This window comes from Musca vetustissima, unplaced genomic scaffold (assembly GCF_032173495.1).
Source record: "Musca vetustissima isolate MV318-11 ecotype Yass unplaced genomic scaffold, APGP_CSIRO_Mvet_v1 utg111391, whole genome shotgun sequence".
NCBI classification, from domain to species: domain Eukaryota; kingdom Metazoa; phylum Arthropoda; class Insecta; order Diptera; family Muscidae; genus Musca; species Musca vetustissima.
This window is the reverse complement of record NW_026883222.1, coordinates 28,468-46,110: the sequence shown is the minus strand read 5'-3', so window position 1 is coordinate 46,110 and position 17,643 is coordinate 28,468. Positions and strand designations below refer to the sequence as shown.

At 33.7% G+C, this 17,643-nt stretch overlaps 2 protein-coding genes across 2 annotated transcripts; one reads left to right on the top strand and one right to left on the bottom strand.

Annotated features, from left to right (window-relative positions):
* Nucleotides 1-6,994: 6,994 nt before the first annotated feature.
* Nucleotides 6,995-8,897, bottom strand: LOC133330076 (probable RNA-binding protein CG14230). The gene is made up of 3 exons (XM_061538544.1): nt 8,705-8,897; nt 8,156-8,646; nt 6,995-8,095 (listed from the first exon to the last, which is right to left on the bottom strand). Exons 1-3 carry the CDS (start codon nt 8,895-8,897, stop codon nt 6,995-6,997), a joined length of 1,785 nt encoding a protein of 594 aa, XP_061394528.1.
* Nucleotides 8,898-11,677: 2,780 nt separating this feature from the next.
* Nucleotides 11,678-16,257, top strand: LOC133330075 (ubiquilin-1-like). The gene is made up of 4 exons (XM_061538543.1): nt 11,678-11,852; nt 12,585-13,260; nt 15,372-16,103; nt 16,168-16,257. Exons 1-4 carry the CDS (start codon nt 11,757-11,759, stop codon nt 16,242-16,244), a joined length of 1,581 nt encoding a protein of 526 aa, XP_061394527.1. The 5' UTR covers nt 11,678-11,756; the 3' UTR covers nt 16,245-16,257.
* Nucleotides 16,258-17,643: the final 1,386 nt, after the last annotated feature.

Here is a 17,643-nt window from a genome sequence, read left to right as displayed (position 1 = left end):
GGAAAATCGCCTAAAAATTTCGAATAGCTACCGCTTAGGTACCCCTAAATATTCGGTATTTTGGCGATTTTTGGCACTTTTTTAACCAAATTGGCTGTAACTTGGTATATTGAGTTCTCAGAGGGTAGGAAATCTCCCTACCAAAAATTATCGATATCGGTCCATGTATTGGTATAGCCGAAATTATTCGGTATTTCGGTGATCTTGGGGACATTTTTTAACCGAATTGGCTGTAATTTGGTATTTTGGGTTCCCATTGGATAGGTAATCACCCTACCAAAAATTATCGATATCGGTCAATTTTTTATGATAGCCTCCATATAACGATACCACCCATTATTCGGTATTTTGAGAATTTATTGCACGTTCTTCAATCAAATTGGTTGTAATTCAGTATTTTGAATTCTCAGTGGGTAGGGAATCTCCCTACCAAAAATTATGGATATCGGCCCACTTTTCAGCATGGCTTCCATATAACCGTACTACCCCTTATTCGGTATTTTACGAAGTTTTTGCACGTTCCTCAACCGAATTGGCTGTAATTTGATATATTGAGTTCCCATTGGGTAGCAAATCTCTCCACCAAAAATGATCGATATCGGTGCACGTTTGAGGATAGCTTCCCTATAAAAGTACCCACAATTATTCGGTATTTCGGTGATTTTGGGGACATTTTTTAACCGTATTGGCTGTAATGTGGTATTTGGAATTATCATTGAAGGACACATCTCCCCATCCAAAATTATGGATATCGGTCCACTTTTGAGGATAGTCCCCCAATAACGGTACCCCTAACTTGCGCTATTTTGCGAATTTGTTGCACGCTACTCAACCAAATTGGTTGTAATTTGGTACAATGAATTCCCATTGAATAGCAAATATCTATACCAAAAATTATCGATATCGGTGCACGTTTGAGGATAGCTCCCATATAACGGTACCCCCTAAATTCGATATGTTGGGAATATTTTGCACGTTCCTCAACCGAATTGGCTGTAATTTGGTATTTTGAGTGATCATTGGATAGCAAATCTCCATACCAAAAATCATCTATATCGGCCTACTATTTAGGTTAGCCTCCATATAGCGGTACCCCAAAAATTCGGTATTTTTGAAATTTTTTGCACGTTCTTCAACCGAATTGGTTGGAATTTAGTATTTGGAATTAACATTGAACGACACATCTCCCTACCAAGAATTATCGATATCGGTCCACTTTTAAGAATAACTCCCATATAGCGGTACCACCCATTATTCGGTATTTTGGGAATATTGGACACATTTTTTGATCGAATTGGCTTTTATTTGGTACTTTAGCTTCTCATTGGATAGCAAATCTCCCCACCAAAAATTATCGGCTTTTTAGGATAGCTCCCTAAATTCGATATTTTGGGAATTTTTTGCACGTTCCTCAACCGAATTGGCTGTAATTTGGTATTTTGAGTTATCATTGGTTAGCAAACCTCCCTACCAAAAATTATAAATATCGGACCACTTTGGAGAATAGCCCCCCATATAACGGTACCCCAAATATGCGGTATTTTGGGAAGTTTCGATAACGTTTTCAATCGAAAAAGCTATAATTTAGTATTTTGAATTATCATTAGATGGCACATCTCCCTACCAAAAATTGTCGATATCGCTCTACTTTTTAGGATAGCTCCCTTATAACGCTACCCAAAATATTCGGTATTTTGCGGATTTTTGGCACTTCCTTCAAACGAATTAAATGAAATTTTGAATTTTCATTGGATAATACATCGCCCCACCAAAAATTATCAATGTCGGGTAACTTTTTAGTATAACCTCCATATAAGGATACGCCAAAAATTCGGTACTTTAGGCGGTTTTGGGCAAGTTTTTCAACCGAATTGGTTGTGATTTGGTACAATGAGTTCCCGTTGGGTAGCGAAAGTCCCTACAAAAAATTATCAATATCGGCCGACCTTTTAGGGCAGCTACCATATAGCGGAATCCCCAAATATTTAATATTTTGCCGATTTTTTGCTGGCTTTTTAAGCGAATTGGCTTTAATTTGGCTCTCGTTGTGTGTCAAATCATCCTACCAAAATTTGCCATGATATAACCCGCCATTTACGGAGGTCTCGAACGATTGGTGGTATTTTTACGACGTTTTTACTTATTTGTTTTTTATTTTTATAATTTTAAAGTATTTCGTTTATATTTAAATTTATTTTACACTTGATTACCCCTAATCTACTGAAGAAGTGCCTTTTCTGCTTTCAAAACTGCAATATTCCAAAAAATACTCAAAAAAGCATTTTATAACAAGGAAATTTAATGTGTGACCAAGCCACTTTACATTGCCTTACTCACACACAGAGTTGCTTTGACAGCACATCAAATGTATGACAATTAGTGAACAAGGCAGACGTAACGTAACGTACCACTTGCGTATTGATCGTATGAATTGCATTAACAAGAGAAATGCTTTGATTTGAGAGTTTTTTGAGAATTTAAATGATTTTAAATGAAAATATTAATTAATTAGGAATAATTTATTTATATTTATGAAATAAATTAAATAATAAAAATAAAATAATTGATTTTGTTCTCTTATTTTGCAGATCCCAAAATTTCTATCCCAATAATATGGATCACAACATCCTACATCCCGATGTAATTGTGGATACGGATAATCTCACCGAATGTAGCAGTGGTCAGACACCGAAAACCAAACGTAAATTATCCACATCTACGGATAGTGATAGTACCAATTATGAACTAATCGAATATCTGAAGAGGCGGGAAAAACGCGATGAAGAATTACTGCGACGTATGGATGCTCGTGAGGAGCGATTATTGAATCTGTTGGAAAGGACAGTGGTGGCCATAGAGGCTTTAACACAACAATCGCAGCAGAAGAGTTGTACACAACACCACAATGCAGCAGCACCAGCAGCACATCCCATGAGGGCGTCAACCCCAAAACCAGAAAACCCAGAGGTGGGCAATGAAACGAAATTGGTTAATGGCAATGCTTTTGTGAAGGTGAAATTAACGGCGAATTTAAATAAATCGACAGCAGATAAATCAAATTCCGGCGATGAGGAAGGAGCAGAAGTTGTAGAAGAAGAAGATGACGAAAATATGGAAACAAGTAATAATAATGAAAAGAAATCTTAATGTGAGCGTGCCATCATCTGTAACTCGAATAGGCCAAGGAAAAAAACAAAACAAATACTCAAAATCAAAATGACTTAATTATGGAACCAAAGATTGCTAACTATTTTATTTTTTTCTTTAAATATATATAGGATATATAAATGAGATTTATTATATATTTTAAGGTTATTTTTTATGTACCCAGTAAATATTTTTATTTTTTTAGGTTTGAATACTTAATATTAAGAAGAAAAAAAAACCAAATAAGAAACGCAAAGAAATTCTATAAACCAAAAATTCAAGTGCCAAACAATTACTTAATTATTTATAATAATAAATGCCAAATATATTTTTTATATATATTTTTTTTATTTTTAAAAAAATATTCTTTATAAGTTGTGTATGTGAAAGAATCGAATGAAAAACTTATTCATAAGTTATTTCATACTATATTGTAACTTAAAAACCCTTACTTAATTACAATCTAGTTATATAATATATGTTGTGTCATTATTGTGTGCCTTAAACATAACCTATAAATATTTTTTTATTATTATTTTTAATGCAACAAATTGGCATTGACAAAATGCCATAAATGGAAAATGGAAACAAAATATGAAACCAAATAATCTCAAATAAAAATATTGCAAGTTTTTTATGAAATCCCAAATGCTCAAGAACACGTTTTCTTTTATTTATTAAAAAAATTGTGGTTAGGGTGAAAATAAAAAAAATAAAAAATATAGGAAATAATGAAAAGAAATAATATGTTGGTTACTATTATGGAGAAAAGTACGGCGAGAAAATGTAATTAAAAGAATTTTTTAATTATTTGAAAAGTGAGGTTAGATTATAGGTAATCTTTAAAGAAACACCAACATAGAATGGAAAGAAAATCAATAATAATGAAACAGGAATAGTATCAAATAAAAATATTTAATTTTTTTATGAAATCACAAAAGGCCTTTAAAATCGTTTTTTCATTTTATTAAAAAATGTGAGGTTAGGATAAAATACGGAAATGGGAAAAATTAAAATTGAAGAAAAAAGAAATAGAAAAGAATATGGGATGGAATAATTGGCTAAATACCAAACACATTTTTTTATTTCATTAAATTAAAATTTTAATTTAATTTTTTTAAATTTAATTATTTAAAAAGTAAAGTTATAGATAAATATTAAAGAAATGACAAAATGAAATAGAAACAATAAATAGCAACGAAACCAAAATAATCTCAAATAAAAACATATAATATTTATTTTTTATAAAATCTTTAAAGGTTTTGAAAATTATTTCTTCTTTATTTTATAAAAAAAATTGTGAGGTTAGGATGAGAATAATAAAATCGCAAAAATTGAAGAAAGTAATGAATAAAAAGGAAGTGCCATTACATAATTTGGTAAATACAAAACACATTTTTTTGAAAGGTTGAAAATATTTTGTATTTAATTATTTAAAAAGTAAGGTTATAGAAAAAAAGTAAGGTTATAGAAAAAAAGTAAGGTTATAGATAAACATAAAAGAAATGTCAAAATGAAATGGAAACCAGAAGATGAAACCAACATAACTCATATAAATACATATTTTAAGTTGTTCTATAAAATTCTAAAATGTTTTGGAAATAAAAATAAAATAAATAATGGATAGAAAAGTAAGTGGAATGGAATAATCGAATAGATATCAAATATATTTTTTTGTGTTTTTTTTTTTAAGTTAGGATTGAAAATATTATTTAATTGTTTATAAAGTGAAGTTAGGTTACAGATAAACATTGAAGGAAAACTAAAATGAAATGGAAACAAAATAAAAATAATAATGAAATTATCGGATAGAAAATAATAATATTTTTTTTTTTTTTTTTTTTTTTTGAAATTTGTCTAAATTATTATAAAATTAGGTTTGGAGTAGAAAAATTAAAGATATTGGATAATTTATTATTGGTCTAAGTAAGCAATCAGATGAGGGAGCTCTTGGGGAGTTTGAAAGAAAAATTCTACGAAAGATCTATGGGTGAATATGGGCGTCGAATGAACCACGAGCTTTACCATTTATACGCGGAGGTTTTGTTAGAATATTTTTTTGATTTTTTAACTGGTGTAAGAATTTAAAATAAAAGATTTTATAATAAAAATGAGGTTATATTGAGATTTTTTAGTTTTTTGATAAAAGCGAGGTTAGAATATAGAATAAAATTAAAAGTAAAAAATGAGAAGAAAAAATTTATAAGGAGGCATGTTGGGCAATAATAATACCGATTATATTGAATAAATAATTTAGTAATTCCTAATGCTTTTGAAATATTTTTTCTTATAAAAGTGAGGTTAGGGATTTGGGATTTTTTTATTAATTGTTAATTAACTGATGTGAAATAATCAAATAAATTTGCAAATCCCATAAGCATATATTTGATTAAAATTAAATCCATGCCTGTTTTGGTCTTAGAAAAATATTCTTTAATAAATCCACGCCGTTTTGTGAGGTTAGATTGGAAAGTTAGGTTAGAATATTTTTTTTTTATAAAAGCGAGGTTATTTATGAGATTAGTTTGGGATTTTTTTTTAAATAAGTTTTTACTATTATAAGCGAAAGGTTAGGCGAAGGTGAGATAATTGAATAATTCTATAAGTCCCAAACAAATAATAACACGATTTTTTTTAAGTGAGGTTACCTTTGTTGTTTTAATAATTTCATTTTAAAAGTGAGATAGAAATAAGTAAAGCATTGCTATGTTCAATCCGACCAAATTAAAAAAAAAATATAATAAACAAAAATTCGGGTGGTACCAAAACATTACAGGTAGGTAAGTTAAGAATCGCATCTATAATACCCGATTGAGAGCACAAAGAATCCAAAATGTCATCTTCTAAACAACAACATTGGGAAATTTGGCTAATGTTTCCAATACCCCTTGGAATGTTTTCTTCCATGCATAAATCCAAATCCAAATTACAGCCACATCGTTGGCAAAAATAGTTGAAAGTGGGGAATTTCTATTTTTTAAACATGGATCTACATTGAAAATTTTTTACAAGTAGGCCCATTACCTTCTGTGAACCCAATATGGAAAATTACAGCTACATCGATTGGAAAATTCGCCTAGAATCTCGAAAATAGCTAAAATGGGGTGGGGTTCTTTATATGCGGCCTATAATATAGCTGGAACGTATAGTAGCAAATTTGTGCATGGAGTTCCTATAACCTCAGAGTACTAGAAATATGAAATTGAAGCCACTTACACGGGAAAATGTGGCTAGAACGTTCAAACTAATCAAAATTGTACAGAGCCTTTTATAGGGTATGATTTTTTTTATAAGCAGATCTATGGCTTCTAAGAACTCGAAATACAGAATTTCAGTTTAAAATATTCAGCAAGTACCTTTAAAATACTTAAAAAGTAGCGAGACTTTCAAATTGGGACAATGTCCGAATCCTCTACTTAGAACAAAAATGCCAAAATACAACCTCGTTTGGGTTAAAAAATGAACAAGAAGCTTCAAAACACCGAAAAATTTTTTGTTAAAAAAAAATCGGGTTGGTCAGTTTTCCCTAATTCCAAAATTTAGGAACATATGAACACTTTTTTATATTTCTATAAACGGCAACCTCTAGAAAATATTTCCAATATATTTTTTTTAATATTTCCAATATATTTTTAAAACATTTCCAATATTTTTTAAAAATATTCCAATATTATTTTTACAAAAAATAAATTTTTATCTTTTTGGGTCCGATTCTGTTTTATTTATTGTTGTTGTCATTTATTTTTTTATTACATTATAAACAAAATGTAAACTTATTTTTACAATTAACTAAATATTAAATGCACCAAGGATTTTATTTAAATTTGAAAAAAATCAAATTCAAACCTCAATGCATCTTCTTTTTAATTTTATAGCCAGACTTGGCTAAACTATTTTTCGTCTTAGCAATTTTTGTTTTAATAATTCTCTTCAAACGTTCACGCACCTCCATGTAATTCTCTACAGTTTCAGCACCATCAGCATCAGCTTTCTTGTAAATAAAGAAGGATGCGCCCTCCTTCAGGCGATTATCATTTTTCGGTATGAAAAATGATTCAACGGATATTTTTGTTTTATTTTTCGATTTCTTTCCATCTTTGTTGCTAACAGGTTCATTTGCCTTAGCCTGGGAATTTTCTTGTTCCTGCAACTCTTCCGTTTCAGATTCCGAAGAAGAATCATACGAGAATGGATTACTGGCAGCGTTGAACATTTTATCTAATTTATTATTGACTAAAATTTTTTCACTACCCAACTGTTTGAGTTGTTCATCACGTTCCTCATGGTGATCGTTATGGCCGAACATATTGAGCAAACTGAAACCTTCACCACGGGTACGTAGAGACTCTTGTAGGCTATCTTTGACCACATAAAATACTTCTTTGGATACCTCAGGGGCTGGAGTTTCAGCAGGTGTGGCAAGGTCGGATTCTTTTGTTTTTGTCTGTTTGGGTTTCTTGCTCTGCTGCTCCTCTTTGGAACGTTCAAATTTCTGATGTTCATCCTTGGAGGGATCATAACGTAACATTTTCTTGTTTTTGTGATCCTTGTCGGATTTCTTGCCCGAATCCAATTTTGTGCCCACCACTTGTTCCAAAATATTCATTTGCCAATCTCTTTCGTTGTCCTCATCTTTATGGGCAGATTGTTTTTCATTTGATTTATCCTCGCCTTCCTCTTCATCGTCATCATCCTCATCTTCCACAAATTTGGCATCAATACGAAAACGTGGATCCAAACTTTGATGGGCCTGCATTTTTACTAATTTTTCACCCTTTTTCCCCGTGGGCAGGGTTTTGAATTCAATATTGGTGCCATCTTCTTCATCATCATCGGAACCAAAGATGTTGGTTTTGGATTTTTTGGAAGCCTCAACTGGTTGTTTCACTTCTTCCGTCTCACTTTCGGCATCACTGAATTTAATCTTTTTGGATTTTTGACTGGCATCCTAGGGAGAAAAAGGGATTCACTTAGAATTAATTTTATTTTTTAAGAAAATTACACCCACCATTCCCTGCAGGGCCTGTTGTATAGCCGTCTTCTGCTGCTGATATTGATTTTTCATTTTATTCAATGATTCCTTTCGCTTTTGATCGGCACTCATGGACTTATCATCCAATTGGGTATTGACCATTTTAGTCTTCGGTTTCTTGGCCTCAATAACATGTATGGGCTGGACATCTTCACTTTGTTGTATAACAATTTTACCATTATACAAGGAATTCGAAGCCCTCTTCTTGGTTATCATTAAATCGGCTGGAATATCCTCATCATCATCCAAATCTGCATCAACATCAAAGATTTTACGTTTATTCGATTTGGGAGCACTCAAAAGTTCTGATTGTTCCTCAACCGGTTTAGGTGTCATTAACTGATTGCCATCACTAGCTGCCTTGGCCTCTTCACGTTCCCGTTTCAAACGTTCCAAGAAAGATTCCTTGGCCAGGGATACTTTTATCTGTTGGCCATAGATTTTTTGCCAATTGAGATCCTTGAGACCTGAAAAAAAAGAAATTTTATTAAAAAAATCGAAAATATATTTCTACTCCCAACTCACAATATTGAGCATCATCGGCCCCAATATTCAGCGTCACAAAGGCAATCACTTTCACATCGCTGGGATCCACAAGATTCTCTTTGGTTTTTAATTCAATATTTTTTATCTCGCCATAGTCTTGAAAGAGATTGCGCAAATCCTTTTCCTTGGTATTGGTTGGCAAATTTGCCACAAAGAACCGTGAAGATTCCATTGGGGGAAATAGGGTCTGATCTGTGCAACAACAAACAATAACAAAAGCAAACACGTGCTTTCTTTTACCGATACAATTTTACCCGTTTTTTCACTATTTTATCGCTCGTATCTACCGATTTTATTATCGGCAACACCGATATGAAATTTCGAACCTAATTTTTATCTTTTCCAGGTCAATATCCCTTGATTTACACTCCTTTTTCCAATTCTAATCCAATCCAAGCAGAACTGATCAAAACCAAATGTTCCACATGCTATGAATAAAGAGAGATAACAGTGAATGGCTGATAAAGAATAAACTCAAAACAAAATCACGAAAATGGGCTATTGTTTACGTATGAGTGTGATGGATAATTGTCGATTATTTACGTTCTTTATTTTCCAAGAGGGCAGGGAAGAAGTACAAAACAGCTGATGAATGCAATTCACTATGAAATGATAACTCGTCGTGCTACACACAGTAAAATGATTACTCGCCTTCAATGAATAATCGATAACACTCTTCGATTACACAAGAAAGTAATAAAAGGTGCGTTTAGACGATGATCTCTGTCTGTTCTCTGCGATGGGTGGGTTCGAATCCCAACTAGGGCAACTAAGACCGGACCTGACTCCTGGTTTTTGACATTTTGTTAATTTTTTCGGTATGTTTTATGTATTCATTGAATGCATCGGCAGTTGCATCAGTGTAAATGCTTTTCAGACCTGGTCGAGATACATTTAGACAGTGAGGATAATGTTGCCGTTCAAAAAAATGGGACCCCAAATGTACCTGAAAAGGAGTTTTGTTCATTTTCATACCAATATTGAATATTCAAGCAGAATTTTCCTAAATTATTAGTGGAATGAGCAATCATCGGACCAAATTGAAAATGTTTTTTTTTTTCGCACAGCGTTGGGCTCTCTTTTATATTTTGGATTCTTTTTATCTATATATCTAAGCTCATGCAGATCCTTCTTTACATGACTGAGTAGGGAATTTCTCCACCATATGATGCTTAGAATTGCTCTCTCTCTCTCTCTCTGAAGTACACAAGCTAATACTGCAACGATAGAATATTGCAATACTGGTGATCTATCGGTGTCATGAGGAGGTGTCCCGTTGCAGTTCTCAGTGCGGTGTTCTGACAGACTAACTATCGCCTTATATGATGTCGTCAAGGTTCCATTGTCGGTGTGAACCCCTCCGTGAGAAACTCTTTTTCGTTTCGCAGATAGCTGTGGCTTTCACAGTCCCGCAACCCCGAGAATTTTGGTGTAGTACATTCACAGGGACTTTTATTGCCGTGGCGGATATTTTTAATGTTCCTCGCAGGGAAAAACTCTTTCAAATCGACAACATAGATGTTCAACCGTTAATGACCAGACTCGATGCCATGATCGTACAAATGTCCGCTAACGTAACGATCCCTATGTCTTCTGGAGGGTGTTCAATACCGGTGATATAAGTTGAACAGCTCCGGAGATATCAAGTTTGTGTTCATACTACTCACATTTTTCTGCTTCGCTACTGGAGCACACATGTGAAATCGGTCTGTACGATTCACCTTTGCTGAATTTAGTAAATTTTTACCCTGTCAATGTCCAGGCTTCGAGAAGTCAGAAACTCAACTTCTGCCCGATCTAGCTGTTTAAACATTACCGCAGATATTCGATCGAACCCTACGTTTTAGATGATTTAGCTCTGCGGATGACACTGTGGACATGAGAGGGGGTAATAAAAATTGACCACCGAGACTTCTTTTTTTGGGACCAGCTGGTGAAAGTGCCTGGAAATATGTTTTTTCTGTTCACCAGGTATCGGATATGCCAAATTATAGCAACTTCGATGGAAAATTTCGATCAAACAATACAATGTTCGGAAAACGGTGGGGTCATATCTAAACTTTGACCCCTAAATGTTTCCCCAAATATTTGTTTCACCCTCAAATATCCCGAAATGTCAAATAAAAGCAACTGCAATCTGGAATTGCGACTAAACATTCAAATACTGACAATTGGGCGCCACCCTTATATGGGCTATGCCAAAATTCGTAATTATATTGATAATTTTCTGTATAAACATACAGTCTTCAAGAACCCTTTAAACCAAATTACAGGCACATCGGTGCAAAAATGCGGCTAAAGCTTCTAATTTTATCATTGCTTTATATCGGTTGCCATTTTAGTTCAAATCGCTATAGATATAACACGAATTCGTAATAAATTGTGGGTTATAATATGAGTTCCCAAGATATATTAATAAGGTTACCCAGCTAGCAAAAAACAGCTGTTTTTTCTCAAGTCTAATGTCAAAAATTTGGACTTTGTTTACATTTTCATAATGGAAGTCCATTCACAACAGCAATGGATTTTGACAGGAAACTTGAAGGCTGGTCTCCCTGGATGAACTTATTAATAGAACTTTGTCGGCCCCGTCCGATTTTGATCTTTTCCGGCTGATTTTTTTCCCCTTCCTGCGGTTATGTGATAATTGGTAGTTGCTATAGGCAAGACATGTTATCAATTTAAGCCTGCTATCAATTTACAGTGATTGTCATTAATAATGCATATGGCATCTCACCCACCACTCACACAATAAACGATATGGCATTATCGCTCACTACGGCTAACTACTGGTGAAAAAAGTGACGAATTATTTTTATTCGATTAAAAGAAAAAAAATACCCAAATTCACATTAAAAATTACAACATATTTTGTCAAATTACGAATCGAATTACGATTTTCAATTCATTGCGAATTAAAAAACAAAAAAGAGTGAAGTTAAACGCAAAAACATAACACGAGAAAGTGAATTTCCCCCAACTGCAAGAAAAAAGTTACTCAGCAAAAAACGACAAGAAAGAGCAAAGCAAAATGGCTGAAGGTGGAAACAGAAGAATTATTGTTAATGTAAAAACACCAAAAGAAAAGAAAATGATCGAAGTGGATGAAGATTCTGGAATTAAGGATGTAAGTGTGGTTGGAATGCTGTAATACAAATGACGAAATTTGGATTTGATTTTGAGCAATTTGAGAGACCGAAAAAAGGGTCATATCATTCATTGGGTATTGGGACGTCGGCAGCGGATAGAGGCGGCGGGTTTGCGCTGCCGACGTATGGCATTTTGTAATGAATTAAATGATGGTAGATTATGACTGTGAATGGCTCTCAGAGTGTGTGATTAGAGTAAAGTGTGGGATGGGGGAGGAGGGTAAGGTTAGGGGGAGGGTGGAATTCAAGTGAGAAAAAAAAAATAATAAACTGTGGCGGTAAATATATCATGTGTGTCAAAGTACAGTGAGTGGTGCATTCACTATAGCCTATGACGGGAAAACAAATCATCCCATCACCTGAATTTAATGGAAATGCGGAAAGCGAAGAGAGAGAGAGAGGGAAAGGAAATAAAAAAATGAATTGTGTTTTATTTTGTTTTAAATACAATGACCCAGAAAGCAATGTGCAAGCATGATCAAACAGTGTCATGACGTGTTCTTGCAAAATGTCAATGCCAGAATAAATCTGCTAGATGACCTTACGGAACTCAAAGCATCAACCACCACCACCATCACCATAATAAATTAAAACAAGTAGCACATGTTTTTGTTGTTAATTTGTTTATCTAAACATGTTGTTGCTATTTTTTTCTCATTTAATTTTTTTTATTGTTTTTATTAATTTTGTTTTTCCCCATCTTCTTACAGTTCAAGGCCTTGGTGGCTGAAAAATTTGAAGCTGAACCGGAACAGCTGGTTTTAATTTTTGCCGGTAAAATTATGAAGGACACTGATACCCTGCAAACGCACAACATCAAGGATGGTCTAACCGTACACTTGGTCATCAAGGCAAAGACACGTAATAATGAAACCACCCAACGTCCACCGGCTGATGTTCGTCAAACACCATTTGGCCTCAACACTTTGGGTGGCCTTTCCGGCATGGAAGCTTTGGGCGCCGGTTCAGGCACCTTTATGGATTTACAAGCCCGCATGCAAAGTGAATTAATGAATAACGGTGATTTGTTGCGTACCATGTTGGACAATCCCATGGTTCAACAAATGATGAATAATCCCGATGTTATGCGTCAGTTAATCACCTCGAATCCACAAATGCAAGATTTAATGCAACGTAATCCGGAGATATCACACATGTTGAATAATCCTGAATTATTGCGTCAGACCATGGAGTTGGCTCGCAATCCTTCAATGTTGCAGGAACTGATGCGTTCGCATGATCGTGCTTTGTCGAATTTGGAATCGGTCCCAGGGGGTTATAATGCTTTGCAACGTATCTATCGTGACATTCAAGAGCCAATGATGAATGCTGCAACGGAATCGTTGTCACGCAATCCATTTGCCGGTTTGGTTGATAATGGAGGTGGTGAGTGTTTTTTTGGATACTTTTTTTACATTTTATTAATTTATTAATTTTTTCTCTAAATTTTAAGACAAATATCAAAAAAGCCCGCTAGGATAGGTTTCAAATTTTTACCAACTCATTCAAAATTCAACCTCTGTAAAATTATGTCCCACTAGGGCAGAAGTATTATGGAAGGAAAAATCGGCAGAATAGTTTTTTTTTTGTATACGACAACATGTTAAGTCTCCTTGGCAATTTTAAATGCAGGCTAACGTCTTCGAAAACTATCAATTGATAAAAACTAGGTCCCACTAGGGCCGAAACAATTCTTTAGGGCCGAAGTATTATGGAGAGATTGGAAAATTCCCGGCCTTACATAGTATAATAGATTGCTAGAAATATTTACGATCTCATTCAATAACCAACCTCGGCAAAATCTGATCCCACTAGAGCCGAAATATTATGGAAGGAAATATGCTCCTAATCGCATACAATTTAAAACATACGACTAAATTGTGTCTAGAATCATGTGTTTTAGAGAAATGCTGGATCAAGCAAGCACTATAGGATATGCTACAAAATTTTCGTCGTCATTCAAAAAACAAGATCTGTAAAATTATGTCCCAGTAGGTCTGTTTTATGGAAGCTAAAATAGCTTTAAATGTATTGGATCCAACATCGGAAAACAAAAATATGCTCCGATCGAAATAAAATTCAGTTCAGACTCATCTCAGTAAAGTTTCGTTAAAATCAGCTCAGATTTAGATATAGCTCCCATAGAGAACAAAAATATGATCCGATCGGTTCAGATTTCGATATAGCTTCCATATATATTTTCGGCCGATTTCAGTTACAAAGGCGTAACGTCTATGCGATCGAAATTAAATTTGGTATAGGTGGTTGAAATGTGCCTAGTATCATAGGTGCCAAGTTTGGTATAAATCGGTTCAGATTTCGATATAGCTCTCATATATATTTTCAACCGATTTCTTTCACAAAGATGCTAGGCCTGTTCGATCGATGTGAAATTTGGTATAGGTGGTTGAAATGTGCCTAGTATCATGTGTGCCAAGTTTAGTTTAAATCGGTTCAGAATTCGATATAACTCCCATATATATTTTTATCCGATTTTTTCTAAATCGTGCAATAACGATTTAGAATTTAAATCGTGCAATAGATTCGATCAACCTAAAATTTAGCACAGATGATCGCATTGAGTCTAACACCATGTGTGTCAAGTTTGGTGTAAATCGGTTCAGATTTTGATATGGCCCACATATATATTTTCAACCGATTTCTTTCACAAAGCCGCAACGCTTGTTCAATCGAAGTGAAATTTGGTATAGAGACTGAATTGAATCTAGCATCACTTGTGCCAAGTTTCATTAAAATCGGTTCAGATCTAGATATAGGTCCCTTATATATTTTCGACCGATTTTAACTAAAAGGTGCATTGAAGATACAATGTCTGTTCGATCAACTTGAAATTTAGTAAAGGTAATGGAATTGGGTCTAGTAGTGTGTGTCAAGTTTGGTTTAAATCGGTTAAGATTTCGATATAGCTGCCATATCTAGTTTCAAAAGATTTTTGTACAAAAATCGCAACGTCTATGCGATCGATGTGAAATTTGGTATAGTCGTTTGGAATAAGTCTAGGATCATGTGGATTAAGTTTGGTTTATATCGGTTCGGACTTCGATGTAGTTTCTGAAGGCTCTACGTATGTCCTATCGACATGAAATTTTGCACCGAAAGCAAATTGAGTACCACTTTATAAAAATAGTTTCAAATTTCGATACAGCTCCCACATATATTTTGGTCCCCTTAGCTTATATCTATTTTCTAAATCGAACACCAAGGATTCCATTCTTATCCGATCGACACGTAAATGAAGTTTAGATTCATGTGCGAGAAGTTTGATTCAAATCGGCCTTGATAAAGATATAGCTCCCATTATATATTATGCGAATTTAGTAAAATAAGGCTTAAAAGGTCCTATATATATTTTCAATTGTGTCTAGAATATGTCATGTTTGAGTCTTAAAATCAGTCCGCACGTGTAGCGTATTATTCTGATATTTTTACCTTATTGACCTATATGTAATAAAATTTCCTCAATTTTTTTCTTGCAGGCAACAATCCCCAAATGGGCACTGAAAATCGTGAACCCCTCCCAAATCCTTGGGGTGGACGTGGCAATACCACCGGTACCGGCACCGGTGCCGCAAACAACCCCGATTTGCCACCACGCGGCATACTCAACACCCCAGCTATGCAAAGTTTAATGCAACAAATGTCCGAAAATCCATCGCTAATGCAAAATCTCCTCAACGCCCCCTATACCCGATCAATGTTCGAGGCAATGAATCAAGATCCCGATATGGCTGCACGTCTCCTTAGCACCAGTCCAATGTTGGCCAACAATCCCCAACTGCAGGAACAAATACGTCAAATGATGCCACAATTTATGGCACAAATGCAAAATCCCGAAGTGATGAATTTGCTCTCAAACCCCGAGGCCATAAATGCCATTATGCAAATCCAGCAAGGTATGGAATCGTTGCGGTCTGCTGCTCCCGGCCTAATGGGTTCTTTGGGTGTGCCACCACCACCACCCGGCAATACAAATACCGATACGAATACCACAAATACCAGTACGAACAGTACAGCAGCAACGGATAGTCGACCAGCCACAGCACCGGGTGGTGGTCCAAATGCTCAATTGTTTAATGATTTTATGACACGGATGTTGAATGGTATGACCACCACAGCGGATAATAGCCAGCCACCAGAGGTGCGTTATCAATCGCAGTTGGAACAATTGACGGCAATGGGTTTTGTTAATCGTGAAGCTAATTTGCAAGGTAAAATATAAAATAAACAATTTAAATATTAAAAATTAATTCTCTCTTGTTTTTTGTTTTGCAGCATTAATTGCCACCTTTGGAGACATCAATGCAGCTGTTGAACGACTGTTATCCTTAAATCAATTGTCCTTAAGTTAACAAAACTAAGCCAACCTAACAACACACCCCCACCCCCTAACTACTAATACAACTTTCCTAACAAAAAACAAAAATAAGAAACCAACTTTGTTTGTGTATGTGAATGTTTTTTTTTTTCTTCTTCTTCCTTTCCTCTTAATTATTTTATATATATAAAAATATAATTAAAATTCTATAAATATATACCAACATAATATATAAATGAACAAAAAAAAAACAACAACAAAGACGGTAAACACAATTACACATAAAACAGATAATAATAGATTTTGGATTTTTTTTTTTTTGAGGTTAACTGTAGCTCTTTTAAAGAATTTATTTTCAAATTTCCATATAAACAAAAAAAAAAAAAAAAAAAAGAATACCACATATTAATTAAATCTATAATTATTATTCAATTCAGTTATTTCCCTTTTTGCTTTATCACCATCCACATCAAGGTTCAAAATTGATTTTTTTGCTTTGTTGGTTTGGCTTTAATTAATAATTCTTTAATTTATATAATTTAAGTATTGGGTATATTTCTGTGACATTTGTTTATTTGTGTGTGTGCGTGCGTTTAGCTTATAACTTGAAAGGTCATTTTCGTTTTTTTGCAACTTGAAGAAATATGTTTTTAGCAACTCTTCCCCTCTCTTCTTTGTGTGTACTGAGGTTTAAGACATTGCTGCTCTGCTATTCCAAAAAACAATTTGATTGTTAATAATTTTTCGTTTTTCTTTTAATTTTATAATGAAAATAAAAGCGATAAACTGATTTTCAGTTTGATTATTTTGAATGAATTGGAATTTTTTGTTTCTATAATAAAACATTAGTACCCCCCTCTCTACACATTTATTGGCCAGTTTCTAAGGTTACTTCTGTTTAATTGTAAATCATTTTTTTTTTGGACATTATTTTTTGGTAATGTACATAAACCAACAACAATAGTAAATAATATAAAAACAAAACACAACACATACAGCGCTTTAAATATTGGTGCCCCTTCCCTCTACCACTCCCGCTCCTTTGGACCCCTGGTACAACCCCCCACCACAACTTTAGAATCACAGCTTATAAACAAAAATAAAAATTAAGTGATTTCTTTTGAAACATTCAATCAATCATTCATTACATAGGTTTAACAATAATGGGATATATATATTATATATAGTGAGAGATAAAAATAAAGTTTTGTTCTTTATTTTTTGAAATATAAAAAATAAAAATTAAAAAAAAAAATAAATAAAAAATAGTGTTTTATTTAAGGAGATCAAATATGGTTTGTAATGGCTACTTGAAAAAAAATGTTTTGAAAATAAATTCACGACTGGAAAAATATAAAAAAAGATTTAAAAAATATATATTAAAAAAATAGATTTAAAAAAAAAATATATATATAAAAAATATATTAAAAAAA

Coding starts and splice junctions, on each gene's coding strand:
- LOC133330076 (XM_061538544.1), bottom strand. CDS start 8,897: ATGGAATCTTCACGGTTCTTTGTGGCAAATTTGCCAACCAATACCAAG. Junction 8,647..8,704: donor GGCCGATGATGCTCAATATT/GTGAGTTGGGAG, acceptor CTTTTTTTTCAG/GTCTCAAGGATCTCAATTGG. Junction 8,096..8,155: donor AACAGGCCCTGCAGGGAATG/GTGGGTGTAATT, acceptor TTTTCTCCCTAG/GATGCCAGTCAAAAATCCAA.
- LOC133330075 (XM_061538543.1), top strand. CDS start 11,757: ATGGCTGAAGGTGGAAACAGAAGAATTATTGTTAATGTAAAAACACCA. Junction 13,261..15,371: donor TTTGGTTGATAATGGAGGTG/GTGAGTGTTTTT, acceptor TTTTTCTTGCAG/GCAACAATCCCCAAATGGGC. Junction 16,104..16,167: donor TCGTGAAGCTAATTTGCAAG/GTAAAATATAAA, acceptor TTTGTTTTGCAG/CATTAATTGCCACCTTTGGA.